Here is a 25,582-nt window from a genome sequence, read left to right as displayed (position 1 = left end):
CTGTGGGAATTACCACATACAGTCTACGATTTAAGCGAAAACATTCTGTAAATAAGTTTTTTCGTAAACAAACAAATAACCTAAAATACCAATAGAGTGTGACCAACTTATCGATAATCTCGTTATTTCAGATGACGATTGTGGGTAATTTTAACAGGTAACGAAGAATCGGCATATTTATCCATCTCCTGTATGAAGATAATGTTGGGCAAAGGTTTTCAAGGCTTTTTGCAGTAAATATTAACTTTCCCTGGTAAACATGCAAGAAACACGAAGATTGAAGCAACAAGTACTGGCTTATAACAAAACTCTTAATTAGGAGGCAGTGCCAAATATGAACGTCAGGCACAGTAAATCATAGGAATTTTCTGCAAACGCCTCAAAATTAGTTCAACTGAGAAGTGCTGTAAAGTAGTTGAAAAATTACTTCATGTAAAAGAAAAGTGATAGTATATTTTTTGTTTTATTCATTTTATACAGGGGCGTATTAAAGGCGGCAGGCTCTTTTTAGAATAGCGAAGCAGCGTTTTTTCTTAAATTTCATACTTTATCGTCACTTAACGGGGCGGTAATCCTGACTGGCTCAGGACGCCAACGCCAAATCCTTGAAATACGCCTCTGACAGCCATCCCAGACATTTTTTTAAATATATGTATAAATACTATAAATTTACTGTTAAGTCGCCATACTGCAAAATATCGCAAATTTATCGATATCGATAAATATTAGGGACTGGGTTGGTCGAGCCCTAGCGATTTTTTCTTTGTGTTGGTAGCAGTGACATGACCTCACGACCGTCGAAAAAACGCCTGCATAAATCGGTTCGAGGGTTGTTCGAGAGTGCCGACTCTTAAAACGTAGTGATTCAATGCTCTTTGGTAAATACAATGTCCCCCAAAACTGTTTACACAGTTTGACTGTGGGATCTGGGTGAGTCTAAAGGTACATAATTATAATTAGTTGTCATGGTAATGAATACAGATCTACATAAGTATATTGCCAAAGATGGTTAGGTAGTTCACAAATGGTTTCCACTCAGAACTCTCAGAACAACTTTTACACTTGTTTTACACTATCAATTTGTTACTGGCCATCTCTTCTCTTTGGGCATGTTACGCTCCGCGCACACGGATGCAACAGTTGCACTGCGACATTTTTTGTCTCTGTCATGCGTCTAAGGAGAGTAAGGAGTGACGACAGAGACAAAAAATGTCGCCGTGCAACTGTTGCATCCGTGTACGGAGGCCCTTATGCTCATTTTTAACCGACTTCAAAAAAGGAGGAGGTTCTCGTCTGATGATGGGATCCTGGAGAAATCGAGGGAACTCTTCAAATGTTATAGGCACATGTAATGTTTTTAGTCTATTTTTCAAAGGTACACCAGTATTTACGTCTAATGGTAATAATTTTATGTGGCTGAGCTGATGATGGAAGGTCAACTCCTCAATGGTTAGGAGTTAAAGGATAATTCTTTCACTACTGTACATGTATTCGGACGGATACATATAATATCACTAGGAACCACTAAAAATCCACAAATAAATAAACTTTTTAACAAAAAATAAAACCGCCTTCAAAAATAAGCGCGTTACAAAACACGGAGAAACTAAAAAGCCAAAAATAATAAACCTTTCAATTCAGATTTCTTATCGTATTGCAATAAGCTAAACATCCAAATTATAAGCAAATCAATTATTTTTGGAGTCGGTACCAGCCTGTGTATGGTTGGGTGGGGCAAACAGGCAATAGCAAGGCGACGAACAGGTCTGGTACCGACTACAAAAATAATTGATTTGCTTATAATTTGGATGTTTAGCTTATTGCAATACGATAAGAAATCTGAATTGAAAGGTTTATTATTTTTGGCTTTTTAGTTTCTCCGTGTTTTGTAACGCGCTTATTTTTGAAGGCGGTTTTATTTTTTGTTAAAAAGTTTATTTTAGCATTACAATATGGACATCGCATTACAATACGGACCAAATCAAAATTGCGTTGTCACTGTCATTTCAGCTGTCAAACCAGTCAAACAAAGTGCAAAGTGTGCAAAAGCAAAAGTACTTACGAACTTTCATTTTAATGTCTCTAACTCTAATTTAATTTTAATGCTACTTTAGAAAGTTCCTATCATTTATCTATTTAGTTATTATCTTTTGTGATTAAAAGCAAAATGTGCACTAACAAGATTGACAAAGGGATCAAAGAAAAAGTAAGTATAATATATATACGAAGCCGGATTTTCATTTTTATTTACCAGTTTTAGCCTTGCCTGATGCATATGCATACTGGAATCACAAGTGTTGCATTTGATTATTCACGACGCAAAATTTCAATGAGTTGGATGTATTCGTTAAGAGAAGGTAGGTCTGTTTGACCCGCACGTTTTTGAAACGACTGACTTTCTGAATGGTTCATGCGATTTGGTAGGTTGATTTAGTGGCTTGGTAGTTTGGTGATTCTTATTCTCAAATTCTGTATTGCTACAAATAATTGACGACTGTAATTTCATATTGTATTCTAATTGATGCCCACAATATTGTCACTACTTTGAAAAAACTTGTATCTTCGTCTGTCAATGAAAAGAAAATTGTAGTAAGTATGTATGGAATGCATATAGACTTACTGCGTTTTAACTTTGAAGAGAAGCATGAGATACGAGATTTTTTCAAAGTAGTGACAATATGCTCTATAGCTTTTGTATTAAAATTAGAAATCAAGTCATATATTAATGATAATTTGATAATAATGATCATCAAGGTATAGTTGAGTCATCTCTTGTACGTTACGTTCCTATATGATTTGTATATTCAATTGTAATAATGTTTCCAGTATAAATGCTTTGGCTCCGGCTGTAAATTTATATTGTAGTTATGTTGAATAAATGAATAAATCTCAACAGGTTATTTTGATAAAAATTAAAGGAAAATGCCTAATTAACATTGATTTTACTTACTCATATTTATTTTCTGAATATTTAATGATGGTACTTTTTCTTTGATTTAGTCAAGTAGTTAAGTACCTACGTATTCCATACTGTCTAGCTTCCTACTGCTCTATGACTTGATTTTCATTATTTTCTGTCTTATGATGATTATAGGTGCTGTATTTACTTGCCTACCATACATAGTTGACTCAGTACAAATGGACATCTCATTCTGTATTCCTTTCAGAGACCCAACAAAACAAGTAAAATACTTAAAGGCATGGCTTTCAACATGTTGAAGCATGCATTCCTCTTCTTCCGTTACTACTTGGACCTAGTCATTGACTTGGTATTCGCATTCATTTGGGATGGAGAACGCCAGGCTGTACCTGACTTGGAAGCGAGGCACGCGATGCTGGCGGAGAGTGCGGTGGAGTTGGCTAAGAGGATCAGGAATAAGACGTTGAAGTCTGAGGAGTTGGTGCGGGCTTGTGTGGAGAGGATACAAGCTGTAAGTCTGGACATTTTAACACGTTCACGGACACGTATGCTATAGCATACGCATGGTCTTTTGTTTCCTTTGGCCTATGACAGATGACGTCACTAGCCGTCCGTGAACGTGTTAAGATTTTTTTTTATACTACGTCGGTGGCAAACAAGCATACAGTCCGCCTGATGGAAAGCAGTCACCGACACCTATGGACGCCTGCAACTCAAGGAGTGTCACGTGCGCGTTGCCAACTCATTACAAACTTGTACATTCCCTTTTGCTGTGTTAAGTACACAGCAAAAAGGAGTGTACAAGTTCCAAGGAGGGTTCGGGTCTCTGACGACTCAAAGGACAATAGACGGAACAAATTAGTTCCATAGGTCCTTCCGTCGCCAGGACACCGCACCCTCGTTGAGCTCTGGCAGCCTTACTCACCGGCAGGAACACACAAATATTTTGGTAAGGCAATGTCTGTTACTTGATGTTGAATTTATTTTTAATCTCTCTTTTGTCTACCTCCTTCTGTTGTGTACTATACACTTGTACAGAATGTAGTGTTCTGTGTAACATACTTAATGATATTGATTGTAAGTTTAATCAAGTAGTCATTGCAGTTTGTGATTGAATATTAAACAGTATGCAAAAATACTACAAACAGGTCCAAAGTTCAACTTAGTACCTAAACATGTTGTTTGTTTTGTATAACTAGTACCTATTTAGTATGAAATACTTATAAAATAAACTACAGTTACTGTGTTCCTGCTCAAAGAACCGTTAATGCAATGTTCTGCTAGAACGCAGCAATAGAACCTTAATAGAATAGAGTAATTTACTCCGATTATTTGTTAAAAATCAATATAACATTGATGCTTCAAGGCAGTTAGTTTACTTTTTGTACTTTATTATCATCATCATCATCATAATATCAGCCCTTTTATCGCCCACTGCCGAACGTAGTCCTATCTTCTAGTACGCCACTTCTCCCGGCCCTGAGCTAGTCTCATCCAATTGTGACCCGCAATTTTCCAGATGTCGTCCATCCAACGAGCCAACGGATGCCAAGCGCGTCTTACATCAACTTTTTGTACTTAGTATAATTTCCAACCTTAAAATAAAACAGTACTTAAGAGGCCTTATTCCTAAAGACGAGCGTTTTTTGCAAAATAGAACCTTTTTCATTCAAAATTATAAAGAAACTATAAATGATTATTAAAAAAATGATAATGTTCCTAAAAGTACATATCTTAAGCTAGAAAATCAATTGGTACTACTTTAAAATATGTCTTTTTATACTTCCGAAAAATCAGTTTTTTCGGAAGACGTTTTCAAATTTCGTAGTGGGATAGCTCGTTTAGAATCGTGATTGTGCTGTTAAAAATGTTATTTGGGGTAATAAATGATCACAATCCTATTTGTTATATCCTGTACGAGTTAGCTAATACTTTGACATTTTAAGATTTACTTGAAATGGTGGATAAATAACCTTCCGTATCCTCCCCATTTTTTCGATAAAAAGAGGTTTACATTATGTATTTTTCCTGCGATTCCTGCATTTTTTGTAACTCTTAAATAATATTATCCTAAACTAGAACTTCTTATTGACCTATAAGAAAAAAATCATACATATAAGACATACCTTTCTGTCGATAGATATGTTTTTAAAACACCTAAAATTCGAATAAAAGACACTGTGCTAACGCGAGCCCGCTCAGTCTGCGCCGAGCGCTCGAAGACCACGGACCTGCGTTTGATCGTCCGGCGCACCTAGCTTTCGTAAGCAGCTCGATAGTTCCGAGAAGTGCCGTAAACTGCGACTAAACAAATCTTGATCCTTTTTACACCTTATGCAATTTTAGCATTCGATATGCTTTTCATATGATTTTGGATTATAAGTTATACGTGAAGTTTGTTGAGAGTTTGAATTATTATTATATTTTGGGACCAGGATGAGGTTCTGGTTCTCATGATGATGGAGTCAGGCAGGAGATGTTCAACAGAACTGCTATTCTACTTATCATAACTCCACCATGTTTGGGCTCATTAGATTTGGGCTGATGAGCACCATCGATCTAGATGAGGTCCAAGGTCTCATGATGGTGTCAGGAGGTGGTCAACAGAACTGCTATTCTCCTCATCATAACCCCATCATGTTTGGGCTCATTAGATTTGGGCTGACGAGCACCATCGAACTAGATGAGGTCCAAGGTCTCATGACGGGGTCAGGAGGTGGCCAACAGAACTGCTATTCTCCTCATCATAACCCCATCATGTTCGGGCTCATTAGATTTGGGCTGACGAGCACCATCGAACTAGATGAGGTCCAAGGTCTCATGATGGAGTCAGGAGGTGGTCAACAGAACTGCTATTCTCCTCATCATAACCCCATCATGTTTGGGCTCATTAGATTTGGGCTGACGAGTACCATCGAACTAGATGAGGTCCAGGGTCTCATGATGGAGTCAGGAGGTGGTCAACAGAACTGCTATTCTCCTCATCATAACCCCATCATGTTTGGGCTCATTAGATTTGAGCTGACGAGCACCATCGAACTAGATGAGGTCCAAGGTCTCATGACGGGGTCAGGAGGTGGCCAACAGAACTGCTATTCTCCTCATCATAACCCCATCATGTTCGGGCTCATTAGATTTGGGCTGACGAGCACCATCGAACTAGATGAGGTCCAAGGTCTCATGATGGAGTCAGGAGGTGGTCAACAGAACTGCTATTCTCCTCATCATAACCCCATCATGTTTGGGCTCATTAGATTTGGGCTGACGAGCACCATCGAACTAGATGAGGTCCAGGGTCTCATGATGGAGTCAGGAGGTGGCCAACAGAACTGCTATTCTCCTCATCATAACCCCATCATGTTCGGGCTCATTAGATTTGGGCTGACGAGCACCATCGAACTAGACGAGGTCCAAGTTCTCATGATGGAGTCAGGAGGTGGCCAACAGAACTGCTATTCTCCTCATCATAACCCCATCATGTTCGGGCTCATTAGATTTGGGCTGACGAGCACCATCGAACTAGATGAGGTCCAAGGTCTCATGATGGAGTCAGGAGGTGGTCAACAGAACTGCTATTCTCCTCATCATAACCCCATCATGTTTGGGCTCATTAGATTTGGGCTGACGAGCACCATCGAACTAGATGAGGTCCAGGGTCTCATGATGGAGTCAGGAGGTGGTCAACAGAACTGCTATTCTCCTCATCATAACCCCATCATGTTTGGGCTCATTAGATTTGGGCTGACGAGCACCATCGAACTAGACGAGGTCCAAGTTCTCATGATGGAGTCAGGAGGTGGCCAACAGAACTGCTATTCTCCTCATCATAACCCCATCATGTTCGGGCTCATTAGATTTGGGCTGACGAGCACCATTTTTCGCAATGAAATCGTTTATCGTATGTTTATCGTTTTCCGTCCTTTAGCGCCCCCACAGACGGGAGACAAAACTGTTTTGTCTCCGTCGCTCGGTCTATGGGCTAGTATGAAGGTGCGCACACGAGGCGACGCAACTTTTCATACAAACACGAAAGTCGCCGAGCAACTTTGTCGCCCGTGTGCGCGCACCCTTATCGTTCAGCGATCTTCATAAACGAAACCATAAGCAACGCGAAGTGGGAAAAAAGTAAACATCTGTCATGTCAAGTATACAAACGTCAATGTCAAAACATTTCTGGAAAGGGGAAAAATAAAATAATAAAATTCGTACTTTCTCATTGAGTGTAAGAAAGTTGCGTAAATAGTTTTAGATTTTAGTTGACCATATAATGATATCTTGTAGGACTTAAAACAGTGTATAAATAAGTCGTTACAATGAGTAAGCATATGTATTCTACCGCAAACCTTAGTGACAAAGAATTGAAAGAACAAGGAAACAGACTTTTTAGTTTGCGTCGCTATGAAGATGCCATGAATTGCTATACGAAGGCTATAGTAAGTAAAATCAGTATATTTTGCTAGCTTTCCGGGTCCTAACAATTCACTATAATACTTAACACAATTTCTAAAGATGTCAGTGCTTACCTAAGCAACTCTAGATGATGATTTGAAATTCATGTGTAAATTTGCAAATCAGTTTTCTGTAGCCAATATTGTGTTGTTTAGCGAAAGATTTTGAATATGTAAACAAATAAACTAACAAGGGACTCAATATTCTTATTTTATTCTTGTATGAATGCAAATATTTGTCAAGGAATTCTTTGCCCAGATTAGAATTGTTTACCTACTCTAGTTTCTCATATAATTGTCCACTATGAAAATAATAAATGAAATGATTCAATCCTCAACTCTTAGGGTCCTAAAACAGGCTTGTTTATCCTTAAATGCCATACTTACATTGTTAAAGCTGTATAAATAAAATATCTTATCAATAGAGAATAAGATAAACATGAATATCTAAATACCACAAAAAAAACCTGCATTTATTGATAACATGGCAGAAAATTGGTAGTCAATAAACAACCTGGAAAAAATTTACTTGCAAGTAAATGTCCTCTTGTTTTCCTGTATTAATTTAACTATATCATTTCTTTAACTAATGCCAAACATTATAGATAAAAAACCCATCAGTTGCCACGTACTTCACAAACCGAGCACTATGCCACCTCAAGATGAAACGCTGGGAGGCGACCTGCCAAGACTGCCGTCGCGCACTTGACATCGACTCGAACCAGGTCAAAGGACACTTCTTTCTGGGACAAGCGCTGGTTGAACTCGAGTTCTATGATGAAGCCATCAAGCATCTTCATAGGGGTAAAATTTTATATTTTGTTTAAGTTAACTTTTTGAATATTGTGCTTGGCAAGTAACTACAAACAGACTCATAGTCAAGTTGGTGGTAAAGCAAGCAGTGGGTGCTGGTTTTTTTTGAGTCCAGGCAGGCAAGCATGGTCATGTGATAAACAATATAATGTCAGGCTGTCCTTTTCATACTATTTGTAAGTGCGATAGGGACGCACCAATGCAATAAAGTTTATCGAACTAGTATACTACTCCCGCAGGTGGTGGAATTTTATGTTTGTAACTCTGTTTGAAGGTTTTTCATAAGTAGCTATTTCTTTATCATTGTTACAAGGGTTTGCGTTGTAACTAACAACACAAAACCATTTGAGTTTAATTATGGACCTATTTTTTATTTATTTATGTTACAATAAAATAACCATAGTTAAGTCAAACTTAACATTCTTTATTTAACTATGCCAAGCAAACATGATTAAAACCTTATTATATTGCAGTCTTAGGTACCAACACACATGTATTATTAAGTATAAGTATATTTTTTAATTATTTTCAGCCAATGACCTTGCGAGAGAGCAAAAACTCAACTTTGGCGATGATATAGCGGCACAGCTCCGTATTGCCAGGAAAAAGAGATGGAATGTTCAGGAAGAGAAGAGGATCACACAGGAGATTGAACTCCAGACATATTTGAATAGGTAAGAATATATCCAGCCCTTCAGTATTAACAATAAATAATAATAGATAGAAGATAAATAAATGGAAATAATAATAAATATGACCGAAAGTCCTAGTTTGCTTACCCTTTGGCACATTTGGATAGTCGTGACAGTTTTTTGGTGAAATGAGTAAGTCATTTGATAAAATCTGGATGTCTATGTCCCACAGATTTTATGTTAGCAAATTAAAAAGCAAATGACCATAATATAATACAAATTAAATAAATTGTATTTATCCGTTATCCTTAATTTTAACCCTTTATACGAAAATGTGGGATGAAAATGGCCTAACTTTTCAACATCTTTTTGCATTACTTTCCATAGTGGCTGGAAAATAAGTAGGATTCGTCCAAAATTTGTACTACAAATCCTACATAAGCCATATGAGCCATATCCCATTTGACTTTGGTGATTTAATAGTAAATGGCTACAAACCCACCTTTGGTTACTTGAATTGAATTACCCATAATCTTATTACGCCCACGCCCGCGGTTTTACGCAAAAAGGCATTATACTAAGTGCAGTAATGCCTAGCCTCACCTTTGACATTTGCTGCTTCCAGGTTAATAAGTGAAGACATGCAGCATAGAATAGAAGCCTTAAAACTAGAACACAATAACGAAGATGATGTAAATTTAAAAACGGCGAAAATAGAAGAGGAATGTGTAAGTTTCTTCAACAAGGAATTTCGCAAACCATATACCTAAGTCACAGATTATTAATAAGTTACTAACGTACAGATCCTTCACTTGCCCGCAAAACGACAAATACCTACGCTTTATTTAACTAATACTAATAAATTAAAAATCGAAATAATATGTCATATATTAAAGAAAAAATCCGGCCTTCACCACTGGTGGTGCTCGTCATTTTTTCTTTAATATATGACATCTTATTTCGATTTTTAATTTATATATAGTAGTGTGACTACCTAAAAACACAAATCAAAATATTTGTTAAAAATAATTTGATTTGTTCCCATAGTTGCGTAATACTAATAAGTTACTACGCAAAACTCAGAAAAATAGTAGGTACGTGCCACGCGACTATACAGGCGGGCGCGTGGCGCCTCTCGGCCACTTGTTCATTCGCATGAACGGCTAGCGTGTAGATACTTAACGCGCGACCGCGAGCGAGTGACGTAGGCCTGCCTAAGTATCATATAAGCGTAGGCATTGTTCTAAAAAAGCGTACCTACTTAGGGTTGGTTGCACCAAATCGCACATTACCGAATTTAGCGTTCGCAAAAACATTTGTATGGGAATTTGCGTAGTCTTCTGCTACATGACGTTGATGCGTCTGCTAACCATAGTCACATCCCGGACACTGGCAATCAAATATATGAAAGAGGCGCGTTCCTAGCAGACATTCTAACCTCGTGTAGATAAACGCGTATTATGCTTGTTTGAGTGAAATATGACAGGTCGACTGTTCGCGTTTTTGACAGGAGGTAACCGAGAGGGGTGGGCGGCACTTTCAGCGGGGAACAGGAATGGCCATACTGTACAATAGTACTCTTTATTATACTGTGCCATAGTTGATACAACTTGGCAGTATCCAGGATATTGACTGGACACTGCAAGCTGAACAAACACATGTTTCAAATGGGGATGAAACAAGAGGCGACATGCAGGTTCTGCCAGGAAACCGAGGAGACTGCAATGCACATCCTCTGTTCCTGCGGACCACTAATGTCAAAGAGAAGTACCTACTTAGGCCGGCATGTACTGGAACCCTATGAGGTGCAAGACCTTACAGCCCAAAGAATCTGGAACTTTCTGGACTCAACGGGAATAAGTAAGGATATTTAATCACAAAGGGCCGTCACAAAAGATCACTGCTGGTCGACGTGACGCAGAAAGGCCCACAATACACACAATAATAATAATACAACTTGGCAACTGGTCCTTTGTGATGTAACTTTTTAAAGCTACGATATAGACTTATGTTCCATCGGAATCATCGGATGATATGATTAGGAATACGTGTTACAGTTTTATTATACTCGTATAATTTACCTTATTGCATTACGGAACCAGAGCAGATTTGAAATGCGATTGTTCAACGATTAGCGGGATTGTTATTGCGATATTTGCGATATATGTATTTTAAAGTGACATTAATAAAAAAAAAAGTAATTTATGCCTGATGTCTGTATGAAACAAAGCTTTTATAGCTTAAGCTATTTACACAATAAATCAATACTTAATATTATAAATGGGAAAGTGTGTGTGTCTGTTTGTTTGTCCATCTTTCATGATGGCAAAACGAAGCGACGAATTGACGTGATTTTTGAAGTGGAGATAGTTGAAAGGTTGAAGAGTGACATAGGCTACTTTTTGTCTCTTTCTAACGCTAGCGAAGCCGCAGGCAAAAGCTAGTGATTTAATAAAACGCATTTTGTATAGAAAGCAAACCACCTTAATGTACCTCTGTTTTGTTTTCAGAATAACTACACCAGCGAGCTAAATAATTTATTTGCCAAAATAGATGATAGGAGAAGGGTAAGGTCATTTTCAATGTTTTTTCTACTCCCGTCCTTTTATTTGTCATTGACTCTGTAGGGTCGTGTACTGATGCAATGGTTAACTGAGTCAAAAAGTATTCGTGACGTCTTTATTAACCCACGTACCCACGCCACCCGTCTTTTTGAACGCCTTTCAAACACTAGTTTCATAAAATACTATTTTAGTTTAAATCAATAAATATTATAGAACATTCTTACACAGATTGACTGAGCCCCACGGTAAGCTCAAGAAAGCTTGTGTTGTGGGTACTTAGACAACGATATACATAACATAATATACATATACTTATATGTATACATAGAAAACATCCATGACTCAGGAACAAATATCTGCTCATCACACAAATGCCTTTACCGGGATTCGAACCCGGGACCGCAGCTTAGCAGGCAGGGTGACTACGCGCTAAGCCAGACCGGTCGTCGTTTATTACAAATAACTGTAAAAGAAACTTACAATAATATTTTCGATCACAGAAACGAGACGTTCCCGATTATCTATGTGGGAAGATAAGCTTTGAAATACTGAACGAGCCGGTGATCACGCCGAGCGGCATCACGTACGAGAAGAAAGACATTGAAGAACATCTTGAGGTATGTCCAATAGAGCTTCCATGAATAGCTACTGGCTACTTAGTATACATGTGAGAGAGAGAGAGAGTATACATGACATACAAGGGCCCAGGCTCACTCCCCCCTAAATCCGGGCCTGATGACATAATACAGTAATTTGACTTGCAAAATTAATATTAGGTACTTAAGGTCAATACGGGTAATAAGTAATATATAGGAAAGGTGTGTCTGACCTTCACATTTTTATTCACATATCAGTAAATAATAATTATTAAAAAATAAATAAAAAATAAAATATAACTTACTATTTCAGCGCGTCGGCCATTTCGACCCCGTCACCCGCGTGAAGTTAACAGCGGATCAACTCATACCTAACTTCACGATGAAGGAGGTCGTCGACTCATTCCTTCAGGAGAACGAGTGGGCTCTCGACTATTAAATGGTTCAATATGTATGGGTAATTAAGTTTTAAATTGTCTACCTAGTTGTATAAAATAAACCCGGTTATCTTTACCCGTATATATTTTTTCAAACACATAAATAATGTCAACTAGGGTGAATAGGGACAAGACTTCAGATGCGATTTGCATTAATAAAAAGTACCTAGGAAAAGTTAATTTAATTGAAAATAGTAGTAGATTTTGTGTGTCACAGTATCTGTTAAGAAATTCTGTAATATATACATTTTATGTTTTGTCCCTATTCACCCCAGTTATCCTTATTCGTAACGTTTGACGGTACCTGTGCGAGCAGCATAGCAATATGATATGTGTGCGATAAACATAGCACTTAGATCGCCGGCCATTTTTAGCCTGTGACTCGCGTGAAGTTAACAGCGGATCAACTCATATCTAACTTCTGCGTGAAGAAGGAGAACGAGTGAACGCTCGGCTATTAACTAGTTCAAAATATGTTATGTGTAATTATCTAAGTTTTAATTGTTATGTTATTAATATAATAAAGCTGGTTCATCGTTGCCCGTTGGATTTACCTTTCTGAAAAAGAACTATTTTTGTATAGGTATGATATAATATATCAAATCTAAAATAAATGCGTATTCCGAATGAGGAGGCACACTGACATTTTATCCCGCCAGGCGGCGCCTGTGCAAGTGTCTAGGCATGTCACTGTCATACATAATTTGTGAGAGAGAGAGATAGAAATAAATATCTTCTCGCTCTCACGTATGAAATTCTTTATCTGTGCAATGGACTAATAAGGTGGCGCCATCTGTTATAATCTTTGAGTGTGCCTCCTCATTTCAAGCGGTACGGTTGACAAACCCGAGGTCATGTCTACTGGCTGTTCTAAAGATTTAGCGTTGGTACTAATTTTATGTGAAAACAACCTATATTATTTGATTAAGATTTAACTGAACATAAAATATGATTTGAAACTGTAGACAGAAGTTTAAATAAATAAATAGGTAAATATGGGGTTATTTGAGAATGTTATACTGATAAGGGTACGTAATAACATGTTGAATTGAATAGTGTTCGGAATGTGGTAGAATTACATTTATATTTTTATCCTTTGCTTTTTTCAAAACATTAGCGGAATTGGTTGCTAAAAAGTCTAATTAGGTATATCTAGTTTTTGATCTGAAAATTTTGATTCTGACTGTACTCTTTAATTTTCTTTGCCCATTGAATGATAAATTACTTTTAATACTAAAACACCTGAGTGTATAAATTAATGTAAATATTTTATTGATTTGTAATAGTTTAAGGACCATATATCAATCCAAACTGCACAGTATGTACCTTGATTTGTTGACCCAATACCTGTATCCGTCTAGTGACGTGCCATTTCCAGGAAAATTCACTACATACATAATACATATACATACATACATACAATTAAGCCCCATTTAGATGGTACGAGTTTCTCGCCTCGAACGTACGATTATCGAAGTACGAGAAAAAATATCGTATCATGTAAACTATGCGTACGATATCGCACGAGAGGGGGCAATAATCGCCTCGCCGTTGATATTTGTATGTCTCCGTGTAAACAAAACACATATGCGAGAATCGTATACGAGTTTATACGCTACTCAGTCGAAATGTATTCAGTAGAAATCATGTAAAACATGGTGTTTTTATATTTATAGCTACCTCTCAGTAACTGCTAAAACCAAAAATAAATTCGGCTTATTAATATTATACAGTTAATGTTTACCTACTGACATTTTACCCCATATATCTATGGGGCAAAATGCCTACGATGATTTAAAAAAAATGTTATTTATATTCTATGTTTAATAATATCCTAAACCTAATCGCAAGTATCGCAACCAAGATTTTATTAGCTAGGTAACGCTACGGTCGAAATCATTATTTTCCCTATTGTATATTATTGAGACCTTCATAAATCATTTATAGTGTTTTTAATATTATTGGGTACTATTCATCTTAAATTCAAATAAATCCAAGGTAAATTATACCCAATATTATAAAAAAGCATATAATATATGTGTATATAATTAATTAATTAGCAACTAGGCACGCAAGTTGACAGGCAAAACTCGTATGAAAATCGGTTCGCTCCGATTCGTGCGATAATCGCACGTTCGAGAAAAAATGTCATACGAGAACCGGTTTAGACGAGTCGAGAAATGTTATGGAAATATCTCCCGAAAATTCTACTCTCCGTCTAAACTATTTCGCCTGGCGATAATCGCCTGGCGAGTCTCGCATACGATACTCGTATGCGAGTTTTTATTTCTCGCACTAATGTAAACGTTTTCGTACGATACTCGCCAGGCGATTATCGCATACGATTATGTCATACGAGTTTCTCGACCAAGACGGGCGAGAAACTCGTACCATCTAAATGGGGCTTTACCCTGTTTCTTAGAGCGATAGGCAGAGATTATGGATTTCCCTTGGATACGATCCTGACAAACCACCATCATAAAAATTCACTGTGAGAGGAATAAATTTCTCTACATACGAAATGTTCTTTCATACGAAATGTTCCGAAATGCACCCTGATCTGAGCAAAATTCACTCCTAGCAGATGGGTTCTTGGTTTCGAAAATGTTAAACAATAACATTTGATCAATCTGTGCTATAAAATGCAAACTTTGGTCTGGATATACCATTATCATTCATCGCTATCAAGTTTAGGATTACCCGGCAACCTTCAAATCTGGGTGAACAGGCACCTGGGCGAGCTCACTCCATCGTAGGCCACGTCTTTGCCTTTGGCTAGTCTGTGGCCAAGAGTAAGCCCATTTATAATAATAATAAAAAAAGCTATCGATTCGTGCGGGTAAAAACAAAGCCATAAGTAAATGTATAATATGATTAAATGATTAATGAATAGAAAATGGGCCTTACCAGTAACGAAAACCAAAATGTTACAATATGTTAACACCATGAATACCTAGTTCATAGCTTCATGTTATGGGTAGGTACACAGAGGGTAATTCGATATTTTGTAATTCGTTTGATATCGAAACCTTGCTTGCCTACGAATACGAACCTTGCTTCTTCGCTATTTCCGAACTTCACGAACCCGAGCTCTTGGTCTCAGTATCTTTGGGTTTATAATAGTTATATTTAGCAATAATCAATAATCCATACTAATGTTATAAATGGGAAAGTGTGTGTGTCTGTTTGTTTGTCCGTCTTTCACGGCAAAACGGAGCGACGAATTGACGTGATTTTTTTAGTGGAGATAGTTGAAGAGATGGAAAGTGACATAGGCTACTTTTTGTCTCTTTATAACGCGAGCGAAGCCGCGGGAAAAAGCTAGTATAAGATAATATCTAGACTTGTATTGTGACGACTGGTGAGATCTTACGCCACGGTTTAAAATGGATTGTTAGTTAAGTTCGCAAGCATCCGGTGACTTTTAAGATTATGATTATTAAAAAAAATAAAAGTTGTTTTGTAATCAATTTCTTTTCATTGTAGCCAAACTTGAGTTTTTCCTGCCTTTCCAAATCTATTCATCAATATATTTTTAACTTGATTTTAACCATTTGCCAAAGACTTCAACTGACACGCGCGCTGTTTGCGATGACGATGACACATCGTAGACAATTGACGCGTTGTTGAGAGCATTATTCATTATTCTATTATCTTTGGTTGAGAGGGTTAAACGCTAACCAAAATAGTTCTTAAAGATAAATAATTCTGATGCGTTGATAGGTAAATACTTTGGAGCAATCCGATGAAAAAGTTTACCGTTGTCCCGTACAAATGCGAATTACCTGCAAATTGTCTGGTGTAAGACGATCTTGGCAATGTGCGGAATTATACACTGAAAAAAAAATCGCAACACGAACAATGCGTTTGTACGAGATATCCCATGAAATGCTTCTTTGAACAGCCAGCTTATGTTATAGTTCACGCTCCGTGACGAACGAAACTCCAGTAAACCAATACGAAAGAGCGATAGAGATAGATAACTACGATACTCTACTGAGTGTGAACGATTGTCTAGGTACAGTGGGCGTAGCTGAATGCACAAACGCTCACGATAATATCTCTTTCGTAGCTATCTATCTCTATCGCTTTTGCGTATTGGCGCGACAGAGCTAGACTGCATTTCTGTCGGCGTCTGGCGTCGCAGAAATGCCATTTGGCTAGTCGGCCAGGCCCGTAGACAAGTGGCCAGTAGCTACGCTCGCTCACGCTGATACACAGCCTTATAGCTTTTCTGTATTAGTGCGACACATACATTTGCGTATCTTTTGCCACGGAGCGTTATATTGCTCATAAAAAGCTACTTGACTAATATCGAATTTGGCACAATAAATGATCATAATTCTTTAATTGCATAATGGGTGATTTTTTTATGGCACATTTTGACATAAAAAAATCAATATTTTTATAGATTTTGGGTATTAAAAGTGTACGGCGACAACAAAATGTGTGTAATTTATATTTTATTTTGGCCACCGAAAACGCTGTCAGCGATGTAGTGACGTCATCGAATGAGGAGGCACACCACGCTCAAAGATTATGACAGATGGCGCCACCTTATTAGTCCATTGCACAGATAAAGAATTTCATATGTGAGAGCGAGAAGATATTCTTTTCTCTCTGAATAACAGTGACATGCCTGGCCTAGACACTTGCACAGGCGCCACCTGGCGGGATAAATTGTCAGTGTGCCTCCTCATTCGAACTTACTTCACGTCAAAACAATCACTGACTTAATGAACGTTATGCCTAACACTCAATAGTCAGAAAATGTTGTTTTCAAGTAGAATGACCTGATGCACACAGATAATCTATAGATTAACATGAATATGTTGTTTTCGCCTGATTACGTAAAAGTATACATTAAAATATTTTTTGCTGTTTTTGGGTCATAATCAAATATGGTAATATTTTATTTCGGTTAATTGGACAGTACTTATAACCATATAAGACAGACTTTAAAAAAGGGTCAAGAAGCCTAATATAAGTATTATTTCCAAACAGGTGTATTTATTAAAGTTTTGATATCAGTCATTGTTTAGTACTTATATTACCTTTTTCTTTTACTCAAGCTATACAAACTCATCCGTTCTAGCGATTTCTTAAATGTCAAACTTAAAACTAAAATTCAGTATCATCTCAAAGTCTGTTGAAGTAACAGAAAAATATGATAATAGGTAATTTGATGACAGTCTAAACCAAAAGAAATATAGTGCAGTTGCAGAAGAACCACCAACGCAGAGGCCTCTACCAGTAAGCTCGACTCGCAGAACTTGGTAAGCCAACTTTGATTTAGTAGCCTCTCTTAAAATTTGTTTATTATAGGTATTTATACAGGCCACTCTTTCTGGCTTTATGCCACAGTTATTATAAGTAGGCTGGTTTTACTAGCCCCGATGCATATGTTTTCGTCTAGTCAGACCATTTTTGAGGCTCTCCTGTTTGTACAAAAATAATGTCTTAGTACAAAAATCATTAATGTTTAATGCTAATACTAATATAGTTTATTTTTTATGGCAGTATTGTACAATAACTAAATCTAAATTCAAGAAATATAATTGATACTGAAAGGAAAAAATGACGATTTTTATTTTATCTTTTATGGATGGTTATTACAATACATGCCAGATGTAAGGTGGCCCAAAGAAAGTAACTAAGTTCTGCTAATAAACAAAAAACGTGATTAAGACAACATTTTTTTAAAGTATTTTTTTTACAATATAAGTCACATGCAATTTTATTTTACAATCCATTGAGGTATATGTACTACGTACTAGAGGCGACGTTGCCAAGCAAAAACTCTGCACATGCTGACAAATGCGCGGGGTGCGGGGAGCGGTTATTTACGCGTAGAGTAGGTGTACCACCAGATGTGACACATTATTATATTCTGCCTAACGAGAATTTTACATTATAGTTAAATACGGATATTCTAGTCGAACTTATTTATTTATTTACAACTTAAACAATACAAATTAATACAAAAAAAATGTGCTGTATTTATCTTCTTCTTTAAAATAGTGGTCAGTTGGTAATCAAGTTTCCTCAGCACGATTTTTTTGGACAAAGCGTATAAATTGTTCCATTTTTTCATGACCAGGCCGAAGAAAACTGCAAAAAGTGAGCGTGCTAAAAATACAATTTTACTCAAAAACTATTAACTATATATATTAAAAAAAATTTTTTTTTTATATTTTAGTAACATAAATTAATGAAATAGTAAGTAGTTACTTATTAATTTTCCAAATAGAAATATTTATATTTCGCAACTCTATTAGAGGTGAAACACATTACATAGTAGGAACAGTGTAAATGGCACATCTGCGCGGTTGACTTTTTATAGTCTATGATTGCGTCACCAAAATGGCGGCAGTGTCGCGCCCGCTCGCGAATTTGTAGAATATTCAATCTTAAAATATTATAGACTAGTTTTTTGTTTAATTTACCGATGAAATGTCACACCTTGGCTTCCATTTGATTTCCTCGAGTGATTAGTACAATTTTTAAGCACACAAGAAGGCATTATTCACGTGAAAAGTAAATGCATCACGGCACGTCACTGCACCGCAAGGACCCGGTAAGGACTGACAACGTTGCGGTCCAGTGGACCGCAGTGCGTTGTGTAAAAATTCTCTTAGCAACGTCGCCTCTAGTACGTAGTATATATACCTCAATGTTACAATCAAATTAAACTATATTATAGTACTTTTACAATTCTCATTGCTGTGACGTGATATACCTACATATCTAAACGTTATTAGAATAAACAAAATATTTCTGTATTACCAGACGAACTCATTTGCATCGGGGCTAGTAGTATCATGCGGACCGAGCGCGAGGAGCGATACGCGCAACCAATTTGTATGAAGTTGATGTTGTCGCCCGCGTGGACCCGTCCGCTTTAAAACGCTCCGACATAATTATTCCGGTGCGGACCGCTCCGCGCGGTCGGTCCGCGTGACACTAAAACCAGGCCCCGTAATGGCACAAACGCTCACGAAACGCTCACGAAACGAAACGCTAGTAGATATCTATCTCTATCGCTCCTGTGTATTGGCGTGGCAGAGCCAGACTACCTTTCGCGGCGTTTCGTTTTCGTTTCGCGTCGCAGAAATGCCATTCGGCCAGGCCCCGTAGCCTAAAGGCATTTCTGCGACGCGAAACACCACCGAATCGCCGCAGAAATGTAGTCTGGCTCTGTCGCGCCAATACACAAGAGGAAAGACATATTGAGTATGCGTGTTTGTGCATTCGGCTACGCACACAACCTTAATGTTTTAGTAATAAATAATATAACAATCTTCTTATATACAAACACTTCGGATGTAAAGCGACTCATAGGTTACTAAAGTGCTTAATCACTCGAAACGGCAACAACCATTGAACCGAAACAACTATTTACAAGCACATCTTGCCAAACCGCTTACAAGCATTTACATTCCAAGCATAAATCATATGAGTTTGTTTTATTAGCAAATTGAATAGGACAGGCCTGGAGGCACGCCAGAAGCAACAGTTGCCCTGTTAATAGGTTGGCAGTCTGATACGATACAAGGAAAGGAAGCCATTTGGAAGACAATAGGTTTTCACTTTTCATGTTTGAGTGCTATGGGATAATATATCGGAGCGCACGGGGTGTTCAAAAATATCGAAACTTTTGCTACAAATATTTAAACATTACTATTTCATGGATCGGATTACGACTGTTTATGTATTCTACTTAGTCCGTCCGGTAAGGTACAGTTTTAATATTTTTTTTATGGTTTTGATATTTTTCGTGCGTTGTGTTGTGCCGTTCCGGGGAAAATTACCTATTATTCACAGTAAGAGGATTTTACAATTTATATTCATTGTGAAATTTAAAGGATTCTTGTTCCTTCGTGAACATTTTATTTTTCCCCTCACTAGCTGGAAACACGTGTTTTGTCCTTTAATACCAGCGCGTAAAAACGCATTTTATCCACTAGTGGGTAAAGTAATTTGAACTTGAATAAAGTCAAATTAACTGTTTTAAAATTGATAAAAGTAGGTGAATCTAGTAATAAAGATGATTTACCACCTGTGGAACTACTGGAAGCAGTGATAAACGCATTTTTCGCGTTGTAGTTTCCTCGCTATAGTGAGGGGAAAAGTTTTGTGTTACACTCGGGTGCAAATGTATTTTACTTCTCGTGTGTTAAAAAACTCGCAAGTTCAGGATTCTATTCTCGAACCACTCGCTTCGCTCGTGGTTCAACTATAGAATCCTTTCACTTGCTCGTTTTTCAATTCCACACTCGGCGTTAAAATACAACTTTGCACCCTTGTATAACAAATAACTATTATTTTACTCGGGCTATTAACTTACCAGCACAACACAGAAGGTGATTTGCCAAACTCTTATTTTAAAAATAAATTACCAAACGCGGTTTGACAAAGAGCCCAGTTTGTAACCAAAGAGCGAGTGAAAGCATTAGTTCTGTTTTCACTAACGGCGCGAGGTGTCGGTACAAATGGAACGGATATGAGAATTTGTCGGCGAACGTATTCGTTTAGTTTACCACAAGTTTGACACTTTGACACTGACATATTCGCTTCCTTCTACGTAACCTGTTATATTAAATACTAGCATTTGCCCGCGGCTTAGCTCGCGTTAGAAAGAGACAAAAAGTAGCCTATGTCACTCTCCACCCCTTCAACTATCTCCACTTAAATAATCACGTCAATTCGTCGCTCCATTTTGCCGTGAAAAACGGACAAACAAACAGACACTCACACTTTCCCATTTATAATATTAGTATGGATACCCAAGGGTAGAAAGGGACTTTGAGTGTTGTAATAATGGGGTATTGTAAATATTGCAAAAACATAATGTTTCTGTAAGTTTCAATGAAACGAGATAAAAAAAATACGGTAGGTATTCCAAGAAAACTATACACGTTGCGTCGTGGGTTTGCGTCTATACGTTGGATAATCCACGTTGTCAAAAAATAATCAGGTTATTACTATAATAAAGAAATATTTCGTTTCTGCGGGTGGGTGGGGACATTTCTGCCCTTAATACCCTAGGCTATATAATTTCCACGAAAACTAAACAAAATCATTTAATAATAAATAATGTAAGTAATTAAGTTGTCCTCGTAGATTATCAGCGTTAAGTATGACCATTCGAAAGATTTTATTCAAAAAAAATGTATTGCTACATGTGAGCGCAGCGTAGCAAATAAACCAAAGTGCTACGCCGACTTTACGACTTGCTACGTGTGTCTACAACATCTATGCCGTTCGAAAACGATTTGATTTAAGGCTGGTTGCAATCTGTGCCTTCTGTGTCTGACTTCTTATTCTGATTACTAGTTTACAATATTTACTTATTTTGGTTCTTATTTTTTGTAGACTGATCAGCGATTGACCCTAGTCACACCTGATGGAAAGTGAAGACAGAGTCCAGGATGGAGCTCGCCGATTCAGTAATAGCCTATTCACTCTTGCTTTAAAGAGACCGAGGTCGTATTTATCTGGGAACACAGATGGTGGGAGCGCATTCCATTCTTTTGAAAATAATCTAACGCAATGGACACGCGCGACGCGGTCAAAATTGTTGTTCATAGTTGATAAAGGTCTTTTTAAACTGTAATTACCATACCATATAATGCTAATGCCCACACTTCAACACACATTTTTTAAACTCCGCCCACCAGGCGGGTTCTTGGTGTCGAACGTGTTAAAATATTCATATATGATATTTATTTTCCTACTGTATATTCTTGATTCAGAATAAGCCGCAGTACAACGCGGCGACAATCATACCGCGCCTCGCTACCGCTTAGGCGCTTACCCATATCGGCTTTTACACTTCAATGACACTGCCGATGCGCATTCCAACAAATATTGCAACATTGAAGATGTGTTTTACATTATTCTTTTATCGTGCGAAAAACATCGATTGTTGGCCAGCTGTGCCATAGGATTTTTTATGATATTTATAAGTATCACTTTTTAGGGTTCCGTAGTCAACTAGGAACCCTTATAGTTTCGCCATGTCTGTCTGTCCGTCCGTCCGTCCGTCCGTCCGTCCGTCCGCGGATAATATCAGTAACCGTTAGCAATAGAAAGTTGAAATTTGGTACCAATATGTATATCAATCACGCCAACAAAGTGCAAAAATAAAAAATGGAAAAAAATGTTTTATTAGGGTACCCCCCCTACATGTAAAGTGGGGGCTGATATTTTTTTCATTCCAACCCCAACGTGTGATATATTGTTGGATAGGTATTTAAAAATGAATAAGGGTTTACTCAGATCGTTTTTTGATAATATTAATATTTTCGGAAATAATCGCTCCTAAAGGAAAAAAAAGTGCGTTCCCCCCCCTCTAACTTTTGAACCATATGTTTAAAAAATATGAAAAAAATCACAAAAGTAGATATTTATAAAGACTTTCAAGGAAAATTGTTTTGAACTCGATAGGTTCAGTAGTTTTTGAGAAAAATACGGAAAACTACGGAACCCTACACTGAGCGTGGCCCGACACGCTCTTGGCCGGTTTTTGTGAAAAGCGCCTGCATGTTAATGCTGCATTGCAGGCAATGAACATTGCTATTTTATTTCAGCAGGCGTTATAGATATATTTATTCAATCCCATATTACTCTTCAACGGCTCTCTGAATTAGTGTGTGTTTCATATGTACATGTGGAAGCACATTGCGAGCACTAACCTTAGGCAGTACTTTCACCCTTGAGTAAGCAGCCATTAGCTAGAACTGGAAGTGCACCCGCCAACCTGACGTCAGAATGGCGGGTGTCATTAATTTCTTAAATATCTCTGGAGTTCAAAGAGCACATTGCTCGAATTTTGGCGCACATTTGGCACATTGCTAGCACTAACTCCTGACGTATACCACACCAGGATTGCTTGATGTACACCCGCCATTCTGACACTCACGTATGCTCTAAAATATTGTAATATATAGTCAATTTTAATCATCATCATCATTTCAGCCATTAATCGCCCACTGCTGAGCATAGGCCTCCCTTCGTGTACGCCACTTATCCCGGTCCTGGGCTAATCTCATCCAGAAGTGCCTCGCAATTTTAATAATAAATATTAACCCCCTTATTCATAAACGTACCTACTCATATAAGTTATCAAGTCGATAAAGTTCGTTTGTCCCTTTCCGACGTATTCGTGTGATAGAAAAGGACAAACGAACTCTATCAGCTTGATAACATTAGAGTACGTTTATGATTAAGAGGGTAAGTATATTATATATACTTATAGATATATAAACTTCTAATTTACCTACTTATTTTGCTGAATTTCACCTGACGTGGTTCGCAAAAACATTTTTCGTTTCTCATAATACCACCCGATTACGCTAAAATTTATGGTGTGCCCTACATTCCTTGTTAAGGTAACGGACCCAATCATGGACAGTTTAAGAAAAAATTTCGCCTGTTTTTGATATTTCACTGATAAATGTAAAAATTCTACCGCTAAGCGTGTTAAATCTTGAATGTTCTATCCTTCTTTTACATTTCAAGCGTATTGCAGAATAGATACTCCTATTGGTTTCTTCATAGTTAACAAATTAAAACTAGGTGTTTTTTCTCCAATTATGGACGGCAGATCTCCAGTAATGGATCCCCCATTATGGACAGTGAAATAAGTTTAAAATTTTACTTTTAAAGCCAACTGATAGTCAATGAGTCAATTTTATATACCATAAATACAATTAGTTTGGGTTATTTTAACATAGGATTGTTTCTTGTAAATTTTGGTTTTGTAAATTGTTCCTTGTCCATCATAGGAGGTACGTAGTTTTTCGGTTCCAGTAATGGACACTCGCAAAATAACGCTATTTCTTTATATCTTTGGAGCAACAAACTAGTATGTTTTATACCTTATCTCATGCTTAATGCAGTAAGTAAAACGCATTCAAGTTTACACCGAGCATTATTTTTTTATTATTTTATACGTGAACTCAACTCTCTTAACAACATTACTAAGAATTCGTCCTGATATTTTTTTCAGTAAACTGGTGAATTTTATCTTGTCGCCAAATCCTTCAGAAATAGCCGAATTAATTGAAACTTCAAAATGAAACAGCTCTACAACTCTAGTTTATGGTACATAGCCGTCAGTTTTTAGAAACTAATTTTAGATACTTATTTTTAAGGATTTGTGTTTTTTTGTCCATAATGGCATTACCGTCCATTATGGGGTATTTCACCTTACTTATCAAGTACGAAAATACAGCAACATAGTTCCTTTTGAACAAAGAGTTAATTGCCCCGAATGTTGCGTGTATTACCCGCATAAAGTTGTTTTCTTTTCGAACACACGTTTAATTTCCCCGATGTTTCACTTACGTGGTTGTGGCATACATTTAGTAGTTACGTAAACTAGCGTGAGTGGCATCTTGACCTTTTTCGGTACAAAATATTGGTGGATTTTTATGGCATAGAGACTAATAGTTCCTTGTTAGTAATAAGTAGTTATTTTGGTTCGAATACGATTGTTTAGGTTTATAGCAGGGATGTAACGGATGTGGTTTTAACGGAACCGGAAGCGGAAGCGGAAGTTTTGAATTTAGTTTAACGGAAGCAGAAGCGGAACCGGAACCAGAAGCGGAAGTTATAGATGTTAAAAACGAAATGAAAAAATACCACATAGGTATAACATAAACCAAAACTAATTAAATTACCTAGAACTTTTAGGTGTTTACTGTTCAGCCTGTAATCAGCAGTTTGTAATCAGCCTTTAGGCCCACTTAGGTTTTAAAAACGAAAAGAAAAGTTACCTGATATTTTATCTTAAGTATATCATTCATTACAATCCAAAAATTTAAATCATCTTGAACTTTAAGATTGTTTGTTGTTTAGGTAATCACTAAAAATCACATAAGAATCCTTTTAAACCTTTATTATGCCGTAAAAGGTTTTAGAAACGAAAAGAAAACTTACTCGTAGGTAGTATAATACAATCCAAAACTAACCAGTAAAAATTATATGTGTAATTGTTAGCACACAATTAAATTTTTAAATTAAATGGAGTGATTGTAAAAGAAGTAAACTGTATTTAATAAACAAATCTAAGGGGAGCTTCTAAGGGGATCGTAGATAAGCCCTGCACCACTGAATAGTTGTTCACTCGCTACTAACTAGGTGGACAGGACAAATATTGGCGCGCA

At 37.2% G+C, this 25,582-nt stretch overlaps 2 protein-coding genes across 2 annotated transcripts; both read left to right on the top strand.

Annotated features, from left to right (window-relative positions):
• The first annotated feature begins 2,026 nt into the window (after nt 1-2,026).
• LOC125233519 lies at nt 2,027-3,476 on the top strand. The gene is made up of 2 exons (XM_048139563.1): nt 2,027-2,206; nt 3,168-3,476. The coding sequence occupies exons 1-2, from the start codon at nt 2,168-2,170 to the stop codon at nt 3,474-3,476; spliced, it is 348 nt and encodes a 115-aa protein (XP_047995520.1). The 5' UTR covers nt 2,027-2,167.
• A 3,610-nt stretch (nt 3,477-7,086) lies between these two features.
• On the top strand, nt 7,087-13,829 carry LOC125233595 (E3 ubiquitin-protein ligase CHIP). The gene is made up of 7 exons (XM_048139654.1): nt 7,087-7,353; nt 7,974-8,172; nt 8,714-8,855; nt 9,439-9,541; nt 11,324-11,380; nt 11,878-11,994; nt 12,287-13,829. The coding sequence occupies exons 1-7, from the start codon at nt 7,234-7,236 to the stop codon at nt 12,410-12,412; spliced, it is 864 nt and encodes a 287-aa protein (XP_047995611.1). The 5' UTR covers nt 7,087-7,233; the 3' UTR covers nt 12,413-13,829.
• The last annotated feature ends 11,753 nt before the right edge of the window (nt 13,830-25,582 follow it).

Source organism: Leguminivora glycinivorella, chromosome 14 (assembly GCF_023078275.1).
Source record: "Leguminivora glycinivorella isolate SPB_JAAS2020 chromosome 14, LegGlyc_1.1, whole genome shotgun sequence".
Taxonomy (NCBI): Eukaryota; Metazoa; Arthropoda; class Insecta; order Lepidoptera; family Tortricidae; genus Leguminivora; species Leguminivora glycinivorella.
This window is presented reverse-complemented; position numbering and strand designations above follow the sequence as displayed.

Excerpts from the sequence above, each read along its gene's own strand:
- LOC125233519 (XM_048139563.1), top strand. The coding sequence starts at position 2,168 with ATGTGCACTAACAAGATTGACAAAGGGATCAAAGAAAAA. Across the intron at positions 2,207-3,167 it reads ACAAAGGGATCAAAGAAAAA|AGACCCAACAAAACAAGTAA; the intron begins GTAAGTATAATA and ends TATTCCTTTCAG.
- LOC125233595 (XM_048139654.1), top strand. The coding sequence starts at position 7,234 with ATGAGTAAGCATATGTATTCTACCGCAAACCTTAGTGACAAAGAATTG. Across the intron at positions 8,856-9,438 it reads CTCCAGACATATTTGAATAG|GTTAATAAGTGAAGACATGC; the intron begins GTAAGAATATAT and ends TGCTGCTTCCAG. Across the intron at positions 9,542-11,323 it reads CGAAAATAGAAGAGGAATGT|AATAACTACACCAGCGAGCT; the intron begins GTAAGTTTCTTC and ends TTTTGTTTTCAG.